Source organism: Corapipo altera, unplaced genomic scaffold (genome assembly GCF_003945725.1).
Source record: "Corapipo altera isolate COAL_440 unplaced genomic scaffold, ASM394572v1 2, whole genome shotgun sequence".
NCBI lineage: Eukaryota > Metazoa > Chordata > Aves > Passeriformes > Pipridae > Corapipo > Corapipo altera.
The window spans coordinates 464,253-489,510 of NW_020884890.1; the positions used below are offsets into that span (position 1 = coordinate 464,253).

At 38.4% G+C, this 25,258-nt stretch overlaps 1 protein-coding gene across 2 annotated transcripts in view; it reads left to right on the plus strand.

The window, feature by feature from the left end:
* Positions 1 to 25,258, plus strand: part of MLIP (muscular LMNA interacting protein) — a 107,352-nt gene that overhangs the window by 32,639 nt on the left and 49,455 nt on the right. For both annotated transcript variants that reach the window (XM_027645067.1, XM_027645068.1), the window contains exons 2-4: positions 13,830 to 13,988; positions 16,011 to 16,379; positions 22,923 to 24,539. In XM_027645067.1, coding sequence (XP_027500868.1) covers positions 13,830 to 13,988; positions 16,011 to 16,379; positions 22,923 to 24,539 — 2,145 coding nt within the window. The remainder of the gene's footprint in view (positions 1 to 13,829; positions 13,989 to 16,010; positions 16,380 to 22,922; positions 24,540 to 25,258) is intronic.

The window sequence follows — 25,258 nt, forward strand, 5'->3', positions numbered from 1 at the left end:
GCTAGTTAACAAACAAGACCTAATAGGCAGGGCAGATGCAAAATCAGAGGCTGGAACTGTGAGACGTATACTGCATGAAGGAACTACTTTTTGGTAAGATACACGTCATTAATTACACTTCCTTTAAGAGTCAGAGAATGAGTATTTCAGGAAAGAGGATTGGTCCTGTGGGCACATCTGCCTTGTCCTTTTCTTGAGTGCCTGAGCCCTCCCGTGGACCTGTAGTCTCTGCTGTAATCAAAACCTCAGGTGGATAGCATTGGCAAGACTGAGTTTCTAATCACTTTTTTTCCCTGAAGAAACAACCATAGTCAGTAGGAACATGAAAAATAATTTGACATACATAATACAGCAATAACTTTTTTGCAAAAATTGAGACTATTTTGAAAATCCTGAAGCTTTAGTGCAGAGTGTAAATAATCAAAATTACATTGGATTGCCAATACATTTCTGCTAGAATGTTCTTAATACGTGACTTACAGTTTTAGTTTTTTTTAAATTTATTTCTTGTAATTTGAGACTAAATATGATTCTGTGTTATGTAAAGTGATGAAGCTGTTCAGAAAACATTGATTATGAAACTTTCAGATTGCATAATGCCTTGTGCAGACAGATAGGAGAGCTTAATTAAAAATGCTTGTGATTTCTTAATATTGTTCACAGGACATATAATCTCTGGGATAAAGAATACTAACAAAAGTCATTTGCTGACGCATAAGAATGACTTTTACTAAGTTCAGATCTGTTTATTATCTGTAAATCTTCTGACTTGCCAAAACATTGGGTGAAAAAGTAACACATAAGTTATAAGTTCTTTCCTGTTGAATTTAAATGAAGGGTATATATCTGAGATCTGGTTTAGTTATCCGGGATCTTGGAAATTAAAACTATGACTGATATCTTAAACTAAAAAACTGATAACTGAACTACTTGCAGTTTTTTAACTTTATATTAATCTCCTAATTTATATAATTTGAATTGCAGTCTTCATTTCTACCTGAAATACATTTTTCAGAAGATGAATGAAAAATAAAAAACCATCTCTGCTGGTAGCAAATTATGCATTTATCATATTATTTTCCAGAGTTTTGAAGTTGACTCTAACTCAGAGTTGAGTCTTTTTGAAATCATGCACGTTGTTATAATTGGGAGTATGATGATAAATGGTACTGCTCTTCTGTTAGTAAGGACAGAAATAAGGTTTAATTGACATCCAAGATATATTTCTTCCCTTTTGAAAGCTATGACCAAGTTCAGAAACTCAGAATCACATTTTTACTCAGATCTTGGGTAAAATTTGACATATTTCAAGCAACTTACAGAAAAAAAAAAGATCCAAAGTGATAAAAAAAAAATTTAATTTCTCCTGAAGTCTTGCAGGATTTTCCTCAATCCAGGCATTTTTGGAGCATTGCAGTAAGCAACTAGCTTTATCCCTGAATCTGACAGCTCTGCTCTCAGGAGGTTGCAGAGTCATCTGCCACTAAGATAAACAAGAGCAAAGGTCCCTTTAAATGGCTACGGAATATTGGAATCTAAAACCTATAGTTTGAAGAAGAGGGCATGTGTCCTTAGCTAATAGAAAAAACAGCACAAGAGAACCTTGACTTATGAACACTCATAATATCATCAAAATGCTAAACCTGTGGACAGGAGGAGAGAAAGAATATACCCCGTGTGGTTTATGTTAGTAATGTCACGTAGTGCACAACCTGAGAGTAAAGAGTTCTCCCTGGTGACGAGGGTGGTTTAAGAATCTACATGGAATATACTGGAATTACTGTCAGGGTAGACTTTGATTGTAATAAGTTTATTTTTTGGTATTATAGGAAATACAGACTTTGAAATATTTTAAGGTGACAAAAATGTTTATAAAATCTCTGATATTTTAGTTCTGGCAGTAAATTAACTCAAGTGCTTCCTTAATCTAAAGCTACAATTATTACATCCATGCCTTCTTCCAAGTGCTTAGAATGAAGATGCAACATGAAAGTACAAATATATAAGAATCAAGTACTGAATCTGTATTCTTTCTTACTACATGCAAAAGTGTTTTCCATTACATTGTCACCTGAATTCTTATACTGGGAACTTTGGAAGAAAATCTTGATAGGAAGTAAGTGACAGTGTATGGATTTTTGTTCATTGAAATTACGTCCACTGCCCTTTTTTATAATACTGTGATCCTTTTGGTTATTTCATTGCAACTATAGAGATAGTGTTAATTGCACATTTTCAAAGGAAAGCCTAAAGTATTCTTTACAACACTGATGGGGTTTTGCTTAAATCTGGAAGACTTCTTTAGAAGCTTGACATTAGTAGCATATTTGGTATTTTAGTAGCAAATTTATAAAAAGAGGAAGGAAAGAATCACTGGTCAGTAGATGTGTTAATTGGCACTGAAATATAAGAGCATAAGGCTAGAAAGAAGGAAAACCTGATTTTGAAAGTGAACAGTGTAGTTTATATCACTCTTCTGGTGGGAATATGAGTTGTAGGGCAAAAAACCAGAGTATGACACAGGTAAAGGTGGCCATATGAATGGAATAGTCCCAGTCGGGAAGAGCTGCTTGGCTGGACTCACATGGGAGCTTTGATAGATGCCTTGTCATCCCTAGGTACAGAAACTGGAGAGGTGGAAGTTGTCCTAAGTTAAGGCTGGCACATGCTGACTATGTGTGTTACCTGCACCAAAACTAGTCAAATAATGTCATGTGGATGTAGAGTGTCTGGGACTATATGGTGAAAAAGTTACAGTTACTCATGGACTGTCAAAATATTTAAGTATAGACAAGGTTACTCAGATTACTCAGAGCTGCACAGGAGGCCTGAGGTAAAGTATAGATTTCAGTTTGAGGGCTTCCCAGATTTGTTGGCTACAGAAATTATGCTTGTTTTTGGTGCAAAATGTACAGTCTGCTGTTCTCCTACAGTTCTTCTATTCTTTCTCCTACATTCTAAAATATCCGAAGAATGGTACATGACTGTATTTAGCTGGATGATTATGCCAAAATGGAGAGCTAAGAATTTTTGGTTTTTGATGAGACAAAGTCAAGTTTGTAAAATGACAATTTTCACACAAATACTTCTGTTGGAAAAATAAAAATAAAATAATTTAACTGGAACAAGTGTAGCTATTCTTCCCAAGAAATAAAGTCATATGAAAATGACCTTGTCACTGTTAAACTTGTAGTATTCTTGATATCTGGAAAAGCTCAAGTTAAATGTTTAAAGGCAGCTTCTTTTTAATGATTAGCACAGAGAAGAAAACAAGATTCTAAGTTTATTATCCTGCCCTCCTGTGAACGTGCAGAAGAAGCCAACAGCCATTCAGCTTTACCTTATTGTTTGTTAGTAGTTGAGTGCCAGAATAATTACTCTTTGTAGCCAGCATTCTTCTGGGCCCACACAGACCTACTCAGAAAATAGCTCATTAAAAGGACCTCTGAAAATCCTTGCTGAGAAGGGGAAAATAGGACCTCTTCTTCAGTTCTTCAGACATTTCTTTACTGATTTTTTAATGTTCATTTTTTATTTATCTTCTGACTGTGCTTTACATACTACAGACAACAGTCTGGAGAAAAAGTCATCTGAATTATCAGCCCACTGAGTTTTATTAGCAGAGGAGAGGTAAGAATGCTTGTAGACGGGCTTATATTGATTATTCATTAAATCACTTGCACAGATGACTGTAAAGGGTGGTACAGCTTCTGATGGGAAGCCTATTACTGATAATATGGGATGAAATAATCCATTTCTTAGTGATTAAACTACTAACTGCCTTCTCTTACATATGGTTTGTTCAAAAGCTTAAAATTTAGCATCTGATATTTCTAAAATACTCTGTGTATCCCTAATTACCATCAGTGAGAACTCCATTCTCTTCTTTGTGGAAAAGAGCTGAATAACATAGGTTAGCTGGTATCATAAGGCTTGCACTGCTATCTACTGGGATGGCAGAGAAAAAATGACAGCAGATTAACTAGAAGTCCTCAGTTTGGTCATATACGAGTGGATAAAGACCAAGGTTTTAATTTACCTGTCCTGAAATCTGTGGCAGCATAGCTTTTCTTTTTTCAAAATACCCTTTTCTGGTTGATAGAAAAACCTGACAAATCCAGAGGCCAGATGGCTTTTTGAGTCCTGAAAATCATATTTAAGAGTATGTCAGGATCACTTAGGGAAATAAGTCCAAAATGTGAAAGATACGTTATTATCTGTCATTGGTATGTGGGTGGCAGTTATATGGCCTTTGAAAATTTAAGCTGTACAGCTCTACGTCTTTCTTTATATCCTTTGGATCTCTGCTCCAAAGGTATAGTTCCTTAGCAAGACAAGTGCTCAGACAAAAGATATAACAATTCATGAAAGGAGGTATCTATTGAAAATGTAATTCTTCAGAGATTTAAATTAAGTAAAACTTTTTAGGATAATAATAATAGAAAGGTCAAAACACAGAAGAGCAATTGATAGAATCTGTGCTGCCAAAAGCAAATCACATCAACCTTTCCTTTCACCTTGCCAGATCAATTATTTCTATATGAAAAGTTACTCTACTATTAAACCAAACTTGTCCAAAACATTCTAACTCTCAAAACCCCTTACTTTTTTACAGTTTTCCAAATAAAAATATTTGTAATAAACTAAACTGAAAAAGCTATAAAAAAGTTAAATGTACTTTTAACATTGTTTAGCTAAGCATATACAGAAGTAATAAAAGAGGAAAATAAGAGGAAAAGGAAACTTTTAGGGAAGAACAAACAGTCAAAATGAGGACACAGCTGTCAGTGGAGACATATAGTACCTGCAGGACATGGGTGAGCATCTCCCTGTGTTTTGGTGTTTGGATGAGAGCAGGTGGAGCTGGTTGGTTTTATCAGGGGCAGGAGGTAAAATGACAGGAGCTGTTAACCTAGGGCATGGGAATGGGCATATTCAAGTTACACAGAGGTAGCTGAAGTCTCTTTGTGCGAGTGTTTGAAACTGTCTTGTATCCTCTCCTGGAAAGAGTCAGTTTTCTTTGCTGAAAGTGCTGGCAGTGAGAGTGAATTTGAGACTGAACCTATGGTCCTCTGGGTTTGAGGAGAATTTTTTTAAAGTGCTACGATACCAGGTGACCCTGGTGCAAAGGGCTATGGTTGTTCATTTCTTGCTGTCAGATTTGGATGACAGGGGTGTTCACACTCTGTGTTCAATTGTTTTGGATAGAGTTACACCTGGGGAAATACAGAGAAAATGTTGTGAAAAAAATGCTGCTGTGTTCACCAAAATAGTGCTAAAGTGCTCTTGCTAACAGCAGGTGAAACACTGAGAGTCCTGACATCCAGCGTATCCTCGTGAGAATCCATGAGGGATTTCATACACAGCTGTTAACCTGGAAATGTTTAAAATGCTTAATTGCTGAAGTGAGGTGGTACCAGTCTACCTGCAGTTGTGTCTAAACAAAGCAGTAAGGCATTCTTCAAAAAAGAGTAGAAATATTGCACAGGTGGGAAATGCTCAGTCTCATCTGCATCCAGATCACTACCAAGCCTCAAGGGTGTGGTGGAAGACAAAATACCTTGTGCAACTTATGCATGCTTGAGAAACACACACAGAGATACAAAAATTTGTAGTTACTTTAATTGAAATATTAGCAGTCTAATCACAGAGTTATAAGGTTTTTAATTCCCTTTTCCCTGACGGGGGGACAGGTCAGAGGAGGCGCTCATCACAACAAACATTTATCAGTACACTTTTTACTTGCCAAGATATTTTCATTAATAGAATGAGGTTGTTCTTATTAACAGCAGATAATTATTCGCAGGGTGCGTTTGGTTACTCAAGCAGGTTTCATGTACGCTCATGCACTAACCCACAGCTACGCAGCTGGAGCCAGAGCTGGCAGGGCAGCCCTTTGTATAGAAGCAGAATGTTCTACTAATATACCTTTGGCTTCTAGGTGAGTGGTCTGTATATGTAATCCTGCAGTCTTTTTCTGTGTATAGCAGATACAGCCTTCTTGGACGAGGTTCAAATTGTTTATTGCAGATTCCAGTGTTGTCCTGGTGGTCTTGGGGAGATCGAGCTGACTCTTGGTATTCTGAATTTACAGTTTCTTGTGTATTCAACTGGACCACTAATCTACTAAGTTTGCCCATTTGGAAAAGATTTTCATGTACTACTTCTCATACTTACCCTTTCTTCAATTTGTTTTGTCTTAGCATCTTCTCATTGTACTGGTCACACAAATGCACACAAACTCTCATATATATGGGGCTTGTATGATGATGCAGTCCAGCTACAGTGATATTCATACTTAAAGTCTAAATGCTCCTATTATTACAACTCATTCTCCATGATGATACAGTTAAAACCAACCTAGACAGACTTTCTCATTTCTACCACTTCTTTTATTTTCTGTGCATTGTTATGGACACTGCCAGCATCTCCAGTTGTTTGCGGGGAGGTGCACGATGTTGATGATGGGGCTTACTGTGCACTTTGAGCCCACTTGAAGTAACTTTTCTATCTTTGCTTACAGTTTACTTGTTTCTTCTTTACTGGCCAGCAAATTCTATATCCGAATTCTATGATCTTTGAAATGTTTTACATATGCTGGATACTGGTTCTTTTCTTCCTCTGTTGTCCTTAATACCAGGACACAGGTTTGCATTCCTGTAATGAGTAATAACTGATTATTAATGATTTGTGCTTGTAGCCGTAGGACGCCTATCCCATACTTGCACTTTCAAGGCTTCTGCTATTATCTTGTGCTTGTACTTCTGGAAGCATCTTTTAAAATCCCGTTTTTCTTCAACAGCCTTCAAGCTATGCTAACATGTCATGTTTTATTTATTATTTATTTCCTTTTTCTGGAGTCAATAGTTAGTTCATTGTACAAAATTAATGGTCTTTTAGAAGACACATGCAGGGATATATATATAGGCACAGATGTGATTCTGGGCACCATCTGCTTCTGAAATATATTGCTTGCAACAGCATTACTGGTGTGTTACCAAACTTGTTCTGCAACACATTTTTTTAAAGGGAAGCTACTGAGGTGCTCATCTGTGTTGGCAGCGCCACGTGGGCTTGATTCTCCTGTGGTGGTGAGGGCAGGACTGCCAGTGCTCAGTGGTGTGGTAGCAGAAGCTCACCACGTGTGAGCCTCAGCTCTGTGTGGGGGGAGCTGGTCTGGCAGAAATCCCTCTGGTTCTCAACTGCTCAGACATCTCAGGACATCAAAGGACTAATGGCTGATGTGTGATACTGTAAAACTGAAGTTCCTTGCTAGCACCATCCCACAAGACTGGTCTCTCAGCTCTGCCAGATGGAAGTAGGGGTTTATTTCTACTCCTAGTGCTTGATTTGAAAACTGCATTTGGGAAAAGACAGTGAAGGGAATTGATGAGAATGTGCTTCAAGACTTCCATGAAGATGACAGCAGCATTCTGGGACTCTCTTGCAGGGCTGAAATTGCAAGAAACTCTTACAGGAAAAAGAATAAATTCTAGCTTTCAATTTCTCGCTAAATAATTGAGATGAAGTTGTTAAAAAATGGGCTGGAAAACTGAGATCTGTTGTGCCTTGCTGCTCTTATACTAATGTGACTAAGCAGTCTGCAGGCTTTTTGTTGGGTAGAAGTATCATGACATTGTATAAGCATATATTATGTATATCAGAGTTTGTAAATGTATTTGTGCATGTGCTAGTATGGGTGTTCTACATATGAACTCATAGGTCCTATGACCTTGTAAGGACCCCTGTTTAGGTGCAGATATTTTTTATGTATCTACAGGCATTGGACTGATCTAAAGTCTCCCACTTCTGACCACTAATGTGTTTGATAAGCAGTCTGTGTGCATGTTAGACAGCACCACTTCTGGGTTTTTTTTATTTTCTTCTGCAATCAGCCTTCAGACTTCTTCAGTTTACTTTTGTCAGTCCTTGACTGCCTTCTATGCAAGACCAGATGGCAAACTTGGCCACACTACTGCAAAATCAGCATGATTTCTGATTGATCCACACAAAACATACAGGACAGACAGAAGGAAGTGGTGATTACCTGCTGAGGGAGAAGCTGGACGCAGTCTGGGTGTGGGACTGCCTAGGTGAGGGTTTGTGCACAGGTGATAGACTATAGCAGCTTGGGATGTTACAACAGAGGTGTTTTAGCTTAGAAGATGTTGTTTCTTAGGAGGTTTAGAAGACTGGAGCAAATAAGGTTGTTAGTGATCCTAAAACAGGATTTAAAGACCTAGGTCACTTTAGGGTCTGTTTTATGGCCATTTACTCAAACTGCATTCATTTAAATCAGTTAAGCATAACAGGCAAAGCATTTTACTTGGCCTTGGCAAAAGGAGGAAATTAAAGGTTACCTTTACTTACTTTTCATCAAACTTAGCTGCACATGTGTAGAGTGGTATGAACGGGCTATTACAGTTGTATAGAGTCTGCTGGGCTGAAGAGCTAATTAAAATCATGTTTGAAAAGAAACACTTCATCTGAACGAGCTCTTACATTTTGAATAATAGATTACAATTTTGTGCTATTATTCATTTGCTCTTTCTAGTGCTTTACACACATTAATTTTCAAAAGATATTTGTCTGCATTTTAGTATGTGCTGCTGTATTGAAAGAAGAAAAAACTGTTTTACTGAAGGTGATAGAATGGGCACATCACAGAGCTTGGGGAAGCTCCGACCTCAGCTGTCATTTGGAACTTTGGCACAAACTTCAGCTTGACTGTAATTTCATCCTGGACTTTCAGAGTGGATTTAGCTTTTTCCCCCAAAGTTTCACAGATAGAAAACTGGTGTTCAGATGATCATCTGCTTCTGTTTGTAAAAGGTTTTAGTTGAGCCAGAGCTCATATTACACAATAAACAGCTAATCCATATTAGATTACTGTGATAACTGTAATAAGTCAGGATATGAAGACAGGCTGAAAATTCTTTCATCTCATTAGCTGATATATCCATCTGCAGTAGACTAGACTTTTTCTCTGTTTAAGGAGGAGACAATGTCTTTGTGGTTTGACTTTAGTCTGAACACAGAAAAGGAGTTTAAGGAGAGGTTACAGAACCCAGGCTGTGTTTTTGATGGCCTCTCTCCCTGGTTGGGTGAATGGCATTAGCTGTGCTCTCTCTCAGCATTAGAGCTATATTTATCACTCGGGGATTGTCAGTATGTGAATCTAGGCTCAGAGCATAACAGTGCTTCAGTCAACATGCCTCTATGTCATGATATACACTTACTATTTTGCAATTATTTATGGATATATTTCCTTTTCTGGCCTTTAAACAAATAAATATCTTCAAAAGGAAATATTTGATGATCAAGAGTGAGGTTTTCTCAGGGTGTTGTTTTATTTTTGAAATTACTTTGATGCCTTAAGCCCCTAATGGTTTTTATTTTTCTAATACTTGTAAGTTTTATAAGTTTTATAGGTAGATTTTAAAAGCAACAGCCCTCACTCCCTTGCATCCCTTTCCCTCTAGCACCCTTAGTTTACACATTCCTTAATCCTCTTACCCCATTCTATGCTCCCTATATCACTCCTAGCCCTGACTACAGCAGAAATGTTTAGTCTTTTGTCAAGGCAAGGCCTAGATTGTTGGCAGAACAGCATATCAGGGCCTAAACCACAGAACACGGTCAAAAACTGGGTAACTATGTACCCTTTGTGCTCTGGTGATGGTGAAGATGGGATGAAGAGAGGGTCCCCCAAACCCCCAGACCAATTTCTCAGGGGGTGGACCCCGGGGCGGTCCAGAGTAAAGGCCACAGGGTGGACACATTTGGGATTGGATGGATGGTATTATAAAATGTAACCTCTCGAGCACAGGGGCATGCATCTTGTAACATCTTCTGCCTTGGCAAATAAACTCTTTCTTATCTCACCCCTAATTAACTACTCCAGAAGATTTTTTCAGCACCATAAATCCCACGGCAACACTCATATGACCAAATCAGTGGAAGAAGTGGTAATGTGAACCAGGATATTCTTTTACTTTAGCCATCTGTATTCCAGAAGGAAATCCTAAAAAGCAATGGGACCTCAATTTAAATTATAAAATAGGCAGTATGCTGAATGCATATAGAGCATATGATAGATTAAATGGAAGCCTTGGTTTGTGTTCATAAGGTAACCAAGGCATGAAAAATGTGCTCTAAAAGTAAGGACTGTAGAAGTTGTGGTAATGAAAACAATAATTAATATAATTTAAGTTGCTATCCCTAGGGCAATTGCAAATTGATGGTATAAATTATGCAACAAACCCGTTTGTAAACTGATGACATAGGAACTCGCAGAAGTCATCTAGAATAAAATTTTTCTTTTGAAGCTATTTGGCAATGCATTATGCAGCAGCCAATAGCCTCTGATGGATATTCAATGGTTATTTATATTAAACTTTATAACTTATGTTCTTCAAAGAACTAAATAACATGAATGCTGCAATTAGAAACAATCAATTATTTCATTATGCATAAAATTGATTATGTAATATAAAACAGAATTGCTTGGTATTGACTTCAATAGATTGAAGCCAATTCCTTCAATTGACTTCAGCATTTGGTATTTTTCTGTCCGTGTAATTGCATTGATTGAAGTGAATTCCAGCAGCAGAGAATGTATGGCATTGAATTCCTTTTGCTGTTACTACTGATTATGGAGGAAAGACGATATGAAGTTTCATATATGATTATATATATTTGAATTTTAAGCTTGTCTCGCTCTTGTTTACTTCTACATGTCAGAGTGCTATTAATAGATGTAATTAAATGCTGGAATTCCAACCTGTTCATTTCCTTCAGTTCTTCAAGGATAGAAACATCAGCCAAGAGAGAGAGAATAAATGAAATGAGCATATGAAAAAAGGTGCAAAAATCCTTTTTGTACCTTAAATAAAAAGTAATATGTAACAGTTCCTTCTGCTTCACATTGTTCAATTAAAATTTAAAATTTAAAAGTATTTTTTCTTATTTTTTAAAATCTATAAAATGAAAACAACTACTTAAAAAGATTTTTAAGTGAGAATTATTTCTCTTTTGTTTCCCACAGTGGAAATGTTTGTATTTTCTGGCTACTCTTGTGATACTTGATTGTTAGCTAGGTTTCTGTGATGCAGCCTAGATTGCATGACCAGTTTTACCTGCTGGAAGTTTCTGTTTCTTGCTTGCTATGAGTGAAACTAAGAGGAGCGCATTCCTATCACTGCCTCACACAGTGAGGCAACTTAAATCTTTCTGAAATGCAGTAATTCTATTTGCTCATATATGCTTTCTAAACTCTAGGAAAATAATATACACTAGGAGATTATAAATAATGCTATGCTTTCATGGCATCTTCCAACTGAAAAAATTCTTGCTTGCCTGTCTTTTTGTGTTCCTATCTTAGTTTTAGCTTGCCACCAATTTTGGTGATTATTTCCATAGTGTCTTTAGGCCAAACACAGCAAGGTTTTCTTTGTGTGTTCTTTAATTTTTATACTAAAGCAATAAAAGTGGAAGTGCGGGGTAAGACACAGTACAGAATTAGGTGCTAGCAAGATCTCCCTGTTACTATGCAACAGCCTGGAGCCTATAGCTTGACTTTTTGTTTGTGTTTCCTCATTACAAATACGCACATGAAATACTGTGAGTTTTACACTGTTAGCGTATTTGATTGTAATTTTCTATAAATCTGTTTGTGTTTGGGCTTGCTATTTGCACACTCTTCCTTTTTGTTTTATAAGGAATATTTTGCACTCTGACACAAGAATACTCACTGATACAGAACAGCTGCTGTTGAGTGTCAAAATAAGAGCGTGACAAGAGGGCGAGGTAGAGGGGAAAAGTATTAGTAAAGGCAACTGAGGTACCAGAGTCACCAGCTGCATTTCCTAATTAAAGACAGAAGATGAAAGCACAGCTACAGAAATGTAGGAAAGCAAAGGCTATCTCTCGTTGGTTTTAATGTAGACCCAGGTACTGTGTAAGAGTGTGAATCAGATCAGCTGTGCAGAAATCGCTAGTGCTAATGTGATGAGTGCTTCTGCCTGTGTGCAGGTAATCCTGCTTGAAGACACCTTTAGGTACAGCAGGTGCTTGCTGTACATCCCTGGCTGCATTATAGGGACTGGCAACTGATCGACAGTGAGCACACTCTCGATTACTGATGTTACTCTGACTTTTATCAGGAGAAAGGACTAAGTGCTTAATGTGCTGGCTAATAATATTTAAAATTTGTGTTGCTGTTTTATCAAAAGCAATGATCAGATTCAGGTACCTTGGTTGCTGAGAGAATGACAGACCTACATTTCTCCTTCACATAAAATGACACCCTGAGCTTCTGCCATGTTGGAGCATTTAGCAGTCACTTTTTGCTACTGATTCAGGCCATGCATCATATACACCAGTGCTTAGTCACTTGTGTGAAATCAAGGGGTAGAGGAAAATAGGAGACCATCTGCACACCTGGATGTGTCTGAGAGAGCAGAGTTGTAGAGAAAAGAACACTTGATAGCATTTCTACAAATAATATGACTCTGTTTTGCTCAAGCGCTCCAGGGGGCAGTTGTGGAAGTAACTTATATTCACTTATAGTTTTTTAAAACTGGAAATCTGTGTCTACCATTTTTCATGTTCCAGCCATGAGAAGATCAAGTGTTGTAAACCATAATTCCACTCTGTTCCATAACTGCTATTTACTTAGAGATGCAAATTACAAAGAAGCATAACGAAAGTCATAGCTCTCCAATTCATTTCACTTTAAAAAAACAAGCAAAAAAAAAAAAGAACCAAAGCAATAATCTTGTTTTCCTGTATCATTCAATACAATTTGAGCCTCTGCATACCGGAGTTTATTGAAAAGATGATTAACTGCCATATCTTTTAAATCAGATGATAAAGCAAAGGAAAATCAATATACTCCATAGTTTGGAATCAGAAAGAAGGTTTTTTTACAACAAGTACTGGGAAAGTCAGCATGTCAGGTTCAATGGTTTGGGATGTGCTTCCCTCCTTTTACCTTGATGAGGCATTTACAGTTCCCCTTCTTTATATCTGGCAAAGCAACTGAGAATTGTAACATGGTGTGGACTTTGTTTCCCTGTCTCCTGTGAAGAAGATGGGAGGGATGAGAGAGCACTGTGATAAAACTGAACGTTTAGGTGAAATTACCTTCTCTTACCTTCTCTTGTCTTTGGTGCTTTCAGGTCCTATGTACTCTGACCTAGAGAGAAGGCAAGATGGGGAGGGAGGAATAAACAGCCAGACACAAAGTTAGTTGGTATATGTGGCTGAATGGCCTGTAGAATACAGGAGAAGATACATGAATTAGAATTCATGTATCCCAGATATTGTTCAGAATTAGCTGCCTTTGCATTAGAAAATGCAAATGTTTTGCTTTCTTTATGCAGAGCAAAGGTTTTCCCAATTTGCTTTAAGTTGTAAGTTTACTGCCCAGATAAACTGGTATAATTAAATTGTTGTTCTACTGAAGTGGAGTTAAATAAAGATAAAATCAACCTTGAAGTGAATTGAATATGGTTTTCTGATTCTTTTATGGAAAATTGAAAGAATAACAAATTATTGAACAAATGTTCTCCTGTCTGCTATGCCACACCACTAGAATATATAGGATGTTGATGGGTATAATCAAGGCAGTATTTTGTCTGTTAAAGAAGAACTGAATAAACAATGACCCAAAAAGACCAAACCAAAACCAAACAATGACCAATATAGTTAATAATAAGCATGTAAGTTATACAGATTATTAATTTAATGTTATTCATGTTGTTTCAATTCTGACAAAAATCATCTTTATTTGGATAAAAAGGTTGAACTAATTATGTGTTTTGTAGGTCATTTCTCAAGAACCTGGAACCAAACCATTGACCTTCACATTTGTGCCATCCATTGGACGACTTCCAACTCGTTTTGAGGTTGTGGATATCTCTGAGTTCCTTGTGACGATTCCGGAGGAACCAACAGATCTGAGCAATCAAGAAATTTTAAATAAGGTAGATTTTTGTTTGCAATAATTTTTCCACTCTTTCAAAAGATAGAGAAAAATTTATTTTAAGCATCACTGAACTGAAGCTCTTTCCCTTGAATGGTTTCTTGGCTTGTGCTTGATTTTAATTACCAAGATGTAGAATCATTGTGCAAGAGAAGGCCGATGTCTGCTCAATAGCTTGTTTTGCCTTTGGCAGAGTTTATATTGGAAGGAAACCTTTGCCCATCTCAATATTGTCCTCTGTCAGTCATGCAAGACTATATTCTTGGCAGATGAGGGGGAATTCCTTCCTGATCTTCAAGGCAGCACGGGTGGTGTGAGAAGGCTGTTATTACACAGGAACTGATCAAGAGTTGCTCACTGGATCCTGATTTCAGCAAGTGCCAGTGCTGTGGCTTCCAGCAGAGGTGCCAATCCCTTTTGTAGCTGCGTTGTAATGCATCAAAGTGAAAGTGAGATTTTTATTTGAAAGCTTGTCCCTGTGATTTCCTGCAATGGTGAAGCCAGCAGCACAACATTCCTGGTTCTCCTTCCTTTAGTTAACCCACAGTGTTTGTTATTCCTTTCCTGCCTCGCACCACTTAATGGCCTCTTATTTTATTCCATGCTGCTTGAAAGGCTACTGTAACCTTCAGATTAATATTAACTCTTAGAGCAATTTTGCCCTTGAGTAACAGCTCCTTCCCCGGGACCTTGCTGGGGCTGCCAGTTCTGGGTGCTCTTCCATGTAATGAACTTTTCACAGGAGTTCACAGCTCTCTGACCTGAACATGCTCCAAGATTTTCAGTGTCCTATTTGTCTACAATGGGGTTAGATCTGGGCAAAGGGTGGATGTATTTGAAGAGACACTCACTGGATTATTATCCTCAGGATGTTTAACTCGTTATTTACATTTCCAGCCATTCTGTATTGGTTTTTCTGCAAGTAATGCCCTGGGTAAAGCAGAATCAGGTATTCCTGTCATCCATGCCCCTGTGTTTCTCATTAGGCAGAGAATACTTTTCTGGCAGTTGATGCAGTATTGGGGCCTTCATAGCATAGATTAGCACCTTTTCTAAAATATCTAGAACCTGAATAATATTTTAAGAAATTAACCAACATCAGATAATCAAAATAACACTGTCAAACTCATACTGGTGATATCCCTTTTTGTGGTCCAATACCTTCTCAAAGAACTGAGCTCCAGGGACTCATGGAGCTGCAAGTGAAGTGGAAATTTGTAATTACCGTATTCCTCAAGCAGTATTCAAATATGAGCCCCATCTGGAGGCTTTCTCTTGCAATACACAGCATGCTTATTCATTTGCCTTATTCCTTCTCCAAGGGAAATATGATTTACAATAATTTCAATACCAAATGATTTGATGATGTGCGTGTTGTATGTGCAGTTTGCACTATTCCTTCTCTCATCCAAAGCGTGCTTGAGAAGTGACATACTGGATGTGGAAATTGCAGAAAATCCGAAGAACAATTGTGGTCTGTGCTGAGAAGCTTGAACATAGAGTAAAGCTCTCTGACCTCTGAGTCTTTGTCTGCTCTCTTTGGAGAATGCCCTCTCTTAAGGGCCTTTGTTTCTTCATTAATATGTATAGGTTTTGTCCCAGATTTGTCTGTCAGACTCCTCTGAGGAGCATTGTCTGCTTCTGTGGATCCAGCAGTCGGGATGCCTTCCCATCATGTCTGGTGTAGTCTGGTCTGACAGCTCATTCGGCTTGACTGCACCCTTCTTCTTAGTTCCCGGGGCAGGCCTGGTCTTAGGCCATTGCTGTGCTTTCTAAAAAGAGTCCCCTGTTGCTCTGTGAGTTTCTGGAAAGGCAACATCTGCAGCATGGGCTGGGGGGCTGGAAGCAGGGGACTCCCTGGGGTGGTGGTTTCTGCTGGGCGCTCATGCCCAAATTTTTCATTTGCCCTCTGCACTTTTGGTAGCACAGAGCCAGCCACCCCGAAAGCCTAACTTACTTCACATTTTGGGGAACACAAATAAAATACAGTTAATTGGGATCTTTGTCCTTGTATCTTTTGCAGTCTAACACAGTCTCCCATGATCTGGCCTTAAAGAGTGGGGCCAGACAAGCCTGTGTGTCCACTGTCTGTGCAGACAACACGCAAACGGCTTTCCAGTCCCTGAGGTGTAATTCAAGCAAAGGAGAAATGCAGGAGAATGACCTTTTTAAGGCTGAGTTCATCCTGATTACGGACTCCGGTGATGAAGATGAAGTAACTGCTGCCTCGAACAATGTTCATCGGCCTTCCAATGGCTATGGTCCCATCAGTGCTCAGCTGCTGACCACATCCCATGTTTCCACTGGCACCGGGGCAGGGAAACCTCCTGGCGATGGGCACTTTCCAGGTGCTGTGCTTTCCCACAGTACTACTGATCCACACAAACATCAGGTAACCTGTTCTTTAGACTCTAGAGATAACCTTTACTTTCTAAAGCTTTCAGGACATGGATAATGAGCCAGCTTGTAAAGCAGCATCATCAATTTATTCTTTAATTAACATTTTTGTTGGCCATTTCTGTAACACTTGGACTTTAAGGAGTTGGCCCAACACTTCTGACTTGCTTCCTCTCTGTATGATTCTGTGTGTGTGTGGAGCAGTAATGAAGAGGTATTCTTTCCTTTCAGAGTAGCTTATCATGACAGCAAGTTAATGAGAAGGTGTTAGATTCCTAGCTAGTCTAAATTGGCTAAGGTCATTGAAATCAATGGAGCCTTAAGATCATTTGAATTATTAGAATTAGACTTTCCAGACCCAGATTTTTTTTTCTCAGCACTCACTGTAGCCCTTTCTACAAGAGAAAGAGGCTGTAAAAAATTATATTATTCTGATTGTTAGTTAACACTGACTTTGCACAGGTGTAAAGAACTAATGAAGATAAAAGTTCCATTTTATGTTGATCTTTATAGGTTGCATTTAATGATTTATTAAATTTTAAATTCTCCCTGGGACATTTCAAAAAAGACTCTTTGAAACATTGCATTTACAAAATTCATCAGTTCAATCTACCATGTGAAAAGTTAATATCTCCCATCTTGGAAAAAGCACTGATAGTATTGAGGGGTGTATATACATTGTAAAATTCCACCTTTAGCAAAATAGCAACATCCTTCTCACATGGAATAAATTCAGACATTTCCTTTGACCCCAACAGGGCTTCCATGAGTTGAAAATGCAATTCTTCATCAATTATTTAAAAACAAAAGTTAAACATGGCTACTTTGTTTATGAAAATAAATAATATTTCCTATCTTGTGTTGAAATGTTTTTGCCATTCATTTTTTCATCAAATTCAGTGTCAATTTTTGATAGAGGAAATTGTGACTAAGAAGTCCCCTCTGGGATTTTTTGCTTTTTTGGGATTCACAGCATTATGAAATGTTCATTTTTTCCTAGAAACTCCCAGTGAAATCAGTGAGAATTTTACCTGAGGTAGGTATAAAGGCATACATAGAGGAAGCAACCTGTAAAAGAATACTTGTCCTAGGCACATACAATTTTACTTCAGCAATGTTCAGTATGCAGATTCTGTCAGGCTTACTTGAGTGTTTTTTTGAAAAGCTATGATATGGTTTGAAGCTGGCTCCCTGCCAAGTCTCCAAACCTTACCACCAGAAGTCCCCCCCCTCCTCAAACCTCAGGGAGAAGAGGGAGAAAAACAACCAGCTAAGAAAACCCGAAACGAGAGAGAGAGCTAAAGCGATATATATAAATATATTTACACTTATGTTACAATTGAAATATATACAATGTAATATATATACAATTTCACAAGGGAAGGGGAAGGGGGAAGGGAAAAGGAACAAAACCAAAATAAAATATATATATATATATATTTCCCAATCAGTAGCCTGAGATCTAGTAACTAAAGAGTTAGCAAAGAAAAATATCCCACCACTCTCCTTGGGACAACCGAGAGTTGCTCCGGGACGATGATCGCCGGCAACCTCCGCCTCCCAAGGTCGACAACTCCTTACCAGGCCTCGCTCCCCAACACGGCAGACTCAACAGCAGGGAACCTGCACCTCCAAGCCGCCGGAAGGAAAGAGGGCGAAGGCCTCTCCTCCTTTCTTCTTATATTCTGGCTTACGTAAAAATCGTAGGGAATACTGGGTAAATCTGGACCCTTCCTTGGTTACAAACTGGTCACCAAGGAAGGCCTAACCCAAACCACCACATTCTATTACAGAAATTGGGTGGATTTTGGAATACTCTACAGAAAAATTCATATGCTGTATCTTTCTTATGCTTGATGACTTGACAAGTAAACAGGGATTTGGCTGGTTACGTAAAAAAATATACAGATGTGCACAGAACAAGAAATTAAGCCTAACATTGCTAACTGTTCACCTGAACATGAAGAGAGGTAGTATGTAATATGGGTAATTGCACATCTCATCATTGTTCTTAAGTCACAAGTTTTAAGACTAAGTACTTCCTCAGTCTTCATTATCTAAGTATCTCTAGCCATCTTTATGGTTTCATAAGAAAAATATGTTTTTACTAGACTACCTTTCACTGTTGTTCTGATTCTAAGGTGTTTCCTTAGGCATCACTCTTTCTAGTTTGATATTGCATGAAATATCATTAGTTCTGAAATGTAGGAAAAATATGAAAAAATTAAATGGGTGCATTGTTTCTCTGTTGGTACATTTCCTTTCTACAGAGGATTCTATATATGAGCTGCCTTGTCAGTTATTGGATTATATGGGCAGTATCATGTCCCACTTAAGAGTTATTACATATAACATCATGTTAATTTAAAAGCATGATTAGACTATGAGTTTCTCGTCAGATGTGAAAAAAGTAAGGACCACTTTTGGGGACCATTGTGTTGCAGAAGAGATCACTCTAACTGAACCAGAGGGCTCCTACGGCTTCATTCATTTCTGACTTTGTTTAAATAAAAGAAAAAAAGAAAAACACTGACAAAATTGGAAGATACTATTGTTCTTTGAGACATAAATATTCTGACTGATATTGGAAACTACCTCACTATTTTCAAAGTTTGAAAGAGGAATCCATTTTTCTGGTCATATTTGGAATTTTTTGGTGATAGTTTACTGTTTGTATGTTGTGTTGGGGGTTTTTTTGCCTTTTCTTTTTTATGTTAAAGAATGTTTAGCCATGCAAGACAGAGTCAGACTGACTCCTGCCCTTAGAATTTTACCCTTTGAGTTGGTTAGGATGTCTACCTCCCTGAATGCCAGGACACAAGTCCAGCTAGGAGAAATTTTTTGACTCACTGTGGGGATCAATAATCAGTAGGATTTTTAGCTAGTAGAAGTCACTTGGCATTCCTCTGTCCAGTGAGTGCCATCTGACTTGGCTTTTCCAGAAAAATAAGTCAAGAGTCCCTACAAACTCCTGCCATCACCAGGACAATGAACCTTCCATGTTGGGAGAAACTGGACTGTTCTAAATGGCATCTGTCTTAATTGGATCTCAGTTCACAGTCTGTTTTACTGTGTTGTCTCCAGAGAGTTTGTCAAGTTTTCCACAGTGTCCAGTGCTTCCTTCTGACTTTCAGATTGCAGGCTTTGTAGGTAATTTACTTTTATTGTTTCCTATCTGTAATCAAATTCTACTGAAATCAAAGCATGGTTAACTCACCCAGGACCAGGTTTACATCAAAGACATATCTTCTCTCGTACGTGACTTTTGCCTTTGGGGCTCTCAGTGTGCCTCACTCTTTCCTTTTTCCTGTTTGACCAGCACACCTTTCACAGTCTTGCTGGTATAAGTAACCACAGCTTTAGTGTCCTTCCAAAACAATGTGACCTCACCAAACAGACCACCAGAAAGCTCAGTTCTGCCATTTCAAATGTGCTGAAGGTCTCGTGGGCAAGGCTTAGTACTAATATTATGACCACTTTGATAATTCTGGAATTACTGCCTATGAGGCATCAAGATCCTTTTCAAGTGCCTTGGTCCCTTTCAACTACGGTAACCTTGGTACTTATTTCAACTTTCCTTATATACTTTTGGGAAATGTATATCTGAGGTGTTACAGAGAGGACAAAAAGGTTTGCAGTTAAGTCACAGATCAAAGCAACACAAATCTAGTTTTGTCACTGACTTCCTCTGCACTAATCCAATACAATTAGAGGAGGGTTTTAAACCAGTAGAGAAACTGAACAGAAAAACAAAGGGAAAAAAATTCCAGTGATTGAGGGAAATTATTATATCTCACCAACTAGCACTGGTGAGGTTACAACTGTAAAATAATACTCGGCTTGGTGGCCAGCAACCCCCAAATTCAAGAGAGATATGAGGAAGGGAATGGGGTCCAGCACCAAGCTGTAAATGTGTCTGGTGCATATGTGAACTGAGGCTGAGGGAACTGGTTTTGTTGACTCCCACCAAGAGGCAGCCAAGGAGATATCTAGAAATTGCCCACAGCTACTTGAAGGGCAGTTATGGAGCAAACAGAGCCAAACTGTTCTCTGCAGGTGCAGATGAGACATCAGTGGTTGCAAATTGAAGCATGTGAGGTCCTTGATGGACATCACAAGCAACTTCCTCACTGGGAGGTAGTGCAGCACTGACACAGGCTGCCTGGGGGTTCTGGAGCCAGCTCTATTAGGGCTTTAGAGGCTTGGTGAGACACGACCACAAATACCCTGACCCACTGGTGCTGGTGAGGGCCTTGATTTGAATAGAAGGCTGGACTAGGTGACCTCTAGAAGTTACTTCCAACCTACTTTGATTTATGATTCTTGGTCCTGTAAATAAGAGGTTGATCATTTATAGATGTGGTTAATACTGTGTTACAATAGAAATTTTTTTTCTGAAGACTTGATTAATGGCTCAATTAGCTCAGCATGTAAATGTTCAGTGGTGTTTAAACTGTAAGACTACTGCAAAATGTCTTTATTACACTTGCAGGAGCATAGTGCTACCATAAACATTTTCCTATCTGCTTATAAATTTTTCTTATTAAATTTTACTGTTTAGAAGTCATTGCACATCCTGCTCTTTTATTATGAAGTTTCATATTTGTTGCTCATTTTATTTTAATCTGTTGTCTTTGTAGGGGAAATTTATCTATTCTATTTTGAAATATAGAGATTTTATACCCGAGTTCTGTTTTGATAGTTGATCAACTTCCAGAAATCATTATTAAATTCAGGAGGCTGCTCCAAATTATCAGATTTATTACCACACTACTTTTTAAGTTGTTAAATAATTTTATGTTTAATGACATATTTAATAATCATCTTTCATAATGCTTAAGGATTGGTAAATTATCCTCAATTTCCAGCATTTTTACTTCTTCTTAATTAGCAGCTTTTTCAACAAGAGTCATAATTTCTTAATCAAATGGAATATATGGTGCAATGATATAATGGATATAAATGTTTATATTCTAATATTCGCCCTGTATACATCCCTTGACTTTCCTTGAAATGGGACACCTTAGCACATGTATAAAACAAGGGGAAGTTAGTGGGATTTTAAAGGCATTCTGATGTTTTGTGTTTATGCCTATAAATCAAAGCATTGACTTGGGTTTTTTGAAGTTACCTTATAAAGAAAATGTCCTTGGTTTACAAGGCTTGCTATTTATATGGTCTCATTTAGCAGGAAGAGCTCACTCATTTTAAGTTATAAGGGCTAATAGGGTTTTGAAGTGGTGTTTATCCATATTTAGTGGTTTAGGCGTAGTTTAGCCCTTGGAAGCCTCTAAGTCTTGGGGTTTTTTTTGGAGCTTCTTCTGGTACGTGCTCTCATTTGAAAATTATTTGATTAGTTCTTTGTGATAAATCAATACTATATTATATGATAACAATAACAATAATAGTAATTCCTCTCTATTATGGGTGAGACATTTGTATTAAAAAATATAATTCATGCCTGAGCCACAGCCATGCACAAGTTGTGTGTGGAAACTGAATGGTATAATTGTCTTTTATAGAGCTGCATAATCTTCTCAGGGTATCAAACAGTAGTTAAACAGGTGTTCTTATATTTATATCAAGTTTGATGAAATTAGAGCCAATTTCCCTACTTTCAAATTGCTCTGTCAAATGTTAGGTGACAGTTTGTAGCCTTTTGGTTTTACAGTTGACTTAACTCACTATTTCATATTGATATGTTTTATTCTATTTTGTATACATCAGTTTTTAATTTCAGCATTATAATAACTTGGAAGATTTTAAAAGAATTTCTTTCTTTAGAAGTATGAAACTGTATGAAGGGTTGATAATATACTTGTATGCTCTAATTAGTTTTGACAAATCCTAATTAGAATAGACTCAAGAAAAAAGGCACTCATGAAAGAGCTTGTTACTGCTTTATTAGTGTATCGAAAGACTGTGGAGAAGGGGATAAGGACTCTTACATGGCTGCAAACTGTCAAATGCACTGCTCTGTGAATGACAGGAAAAAGGAAAACCAAACTGGATGTCTGATTTAAGTAGTTCTGAACAAATTTCTCATTCTGATATCACAGTGCTGCAGAAGGGGTTGTTTACTGAATTAGAAAATAAGCAATTTACTTGAATCCCATTTTCAGAAAGGCTGCTTTCTACTGAACTGGTGAAGTGAGATGGGACACTATTGCAATTTTCTCACTTTCTGTTGTCTTTATACAATGGGAATGACATCACATGATTCTGGACACTCATGGCACAACTCTATTGGGTTTTACCTAAAATGAAAAATACTGTAGCCTTGAACCTTGTTTATGTCAACAAAACTGAGGTCTCATAAAACCAAACTAGCATATAACTTGTCTGCCTCAGTCATTTCCCCTAAAGAGCCTTATCCATCAGGCTATATGTCCAAATTTAAGATAGCTCTGTGCTTTTAATCCACACAGCAGTACTAATGGAAAGCCTATATGCATGACCACAGGACTGAAATGTGGGGTATTTGACAGTTCCACAGGTTCCACCTACATTAACATTTCTGTTTTTCTTTTTTCTCCAGTTAATTTCTACTCTTTCCACCTCTGATCATCTTTCCTCTAAACCACCCGCTGTCCACTTAATTTCTCCAATTAATCAGAAAGTAGCATGTGGTGCCATGGTTAACACGAATCAAGCCTCTTCGCTGGAAGATTCCCGTAACAACTGGCAGTCAGCAACTGGGTTTTCTAAGCAAGACTCATCTCTCTACTTTCAGTCTGCTTCCCATAGTTCACATCCCTCCATGTCTAAAATATCCTCTTCTGCATCAAAGAGTTGGTACTCCACTCCTCAATTGTCTGATAACCTACAAACACCAAATCTCTATACTCCTGACTGCGTTTGCAAAATGGGAGACTTCACCACATCCTCTATTCCAGCAAAGAGCTCAAGTCTTTTCCCTAGTCCTCCATGTTCAGCTGAAATACAAGGATCCTCAGCTCAGACTTCATCCCCCCATTCTTCCAAAAGATTGAATACTTTATCTCCTCTCCCTGTACATATAACAACACATTCATTATCTCCTACTCCTAAACCTTTGTCTCCACCCTCTCTTTATGGCTCCTCTTCAACAATATGTAGTATAAATGAGCCTTGCGCACAAATGTCATCTAGAGGAAATTTAGCAAAGTCAGGAGTCAAATCCCCTCTGCCAACCAGACTGACTCTCTTAACTGCTATTTTGAGATCAGGCTCCTCTCAGCGGAGACCACTTTCTCCTGCTTCTTGTCCCACATTTTCTCATAGCTCCCTCGGTTCGTCAACACTTGCAATAGATCAAAAGTCCAAAACAACTCCCCCAACCCCCAAGAAATCTGTTTCAAGCCCTCCTATATGGCCAGATTCTCCCAACAGAGAGGATTACTGGCTTTCAGGATGGGCTCAGCATCTGCCTTTTCCTTCCAAGCCTCATCCCACCCCTCGAGCGAGGTCCCGTTCTCCTAAAAAGCACCTTCCAGTTCAAACACTTTCTCCAGACTCCCAGAGTTCTCTGTCATCCCTTGCCTCCTATTATAGAAGATCAGTTGTCTCTCCAGATTTGCAATCTACACTGCCTCCTCCTTGTGCCCCAGCTCCCTCTTCCTTAGCTCCTTCTCCAGAAGGGTTGCAGTATGCTGCCTCCAGATCCCAGGCACCTCAGAAGTCTCAGAGAGTACACACTTACTCACCCATCTTTACCTGCCGGTCATATCCTTTGCTTTCTTCTACCAATCTTAGTGGTGTATTCTCCCCCACCCTAGAAAAACACTCATCTCCTACCCCAAGTCTTTTGCACTCATCTTCTAGATCTAAGTCAGATTCATCCCAAATGTCTGTTCAGGATATGAGTGCCTCCTCTCCTACCCCTTCCAGTGTCTCAAAGAGGTGGTCTCTCCCACAGCCTCACTCTACCCCACCAGTTCCACAAATTGGTAATATTAATTCCCACCCACTGCAGTTTAATTCTTCATTGGTACATGCAAGTTATAGGTCTAATTCCTCCTCTCCAAGACCTGAGCAATCTGCCACCTCACCGGTGCTAAAGTGCAGATCTCCCATCTCAGACAAGTCACCAGGTATACTACCATCAAGACCCAGAGAGCTGACTTCACCACAGTCTTTTTCCCTGCCTCCTGACCATGAAAACATCAAACCCAAGGTACTCTTGATGCATGCTTATTTTCTAATAGTTCCTTGTCCCTGTAAGAAAAAATCACATCCATGTTGCAGAATGCTAGTAAAATAAATGGGCTGTGGACAAAATGTAGAAAAGGAACAGGTTTTTTATTGGTAGTGAAGGTAGTGAAGATTGAATCCTACCATATCAAATTGCCAGCAATGTGTTCTGTATTGTGGAGAAGATGCTGTAGGAATCCTTTAGCATAAAAAAGAGAATACTTTATTCATGAGTGGAGGAGATACTACTAAAATGGATTTGTCTCCAATGGCTCTGATATAACTTGGCATAATTATTTTTGTAGCTCACTTAAAACCATGGTGTGTCCACAATAAACTGTGAAATATGTTCTATTCACCCTATGCTAATGACAACCCACATGTGTTCCCACTAAAAGTAATAGAAGTATGGTGATCTTAGGTTCAAGGCTGAACTAGAAGCAACTTAATCTAATTTATGTGAACTGGCTCTTCCAGTGATAACTAGTTCACAAGCACCTCATCCCATCTGTCCTCCTCACTTCCCAGGATGTTTTACTCAGCCCAGCTGCCCTGGGACCAGCTCAGAGGTACAATGGAGCTCAACCTGAGCAGGGACTTTGGGGCTAAGAGCCAATAAGGGAAGACAAAGACAAAGTCTCCTGCTTCTTTGCTTTCTTCTGTACTCCTCTGAGTTTGTTGTGCTAGATAGAGAATGAGGGG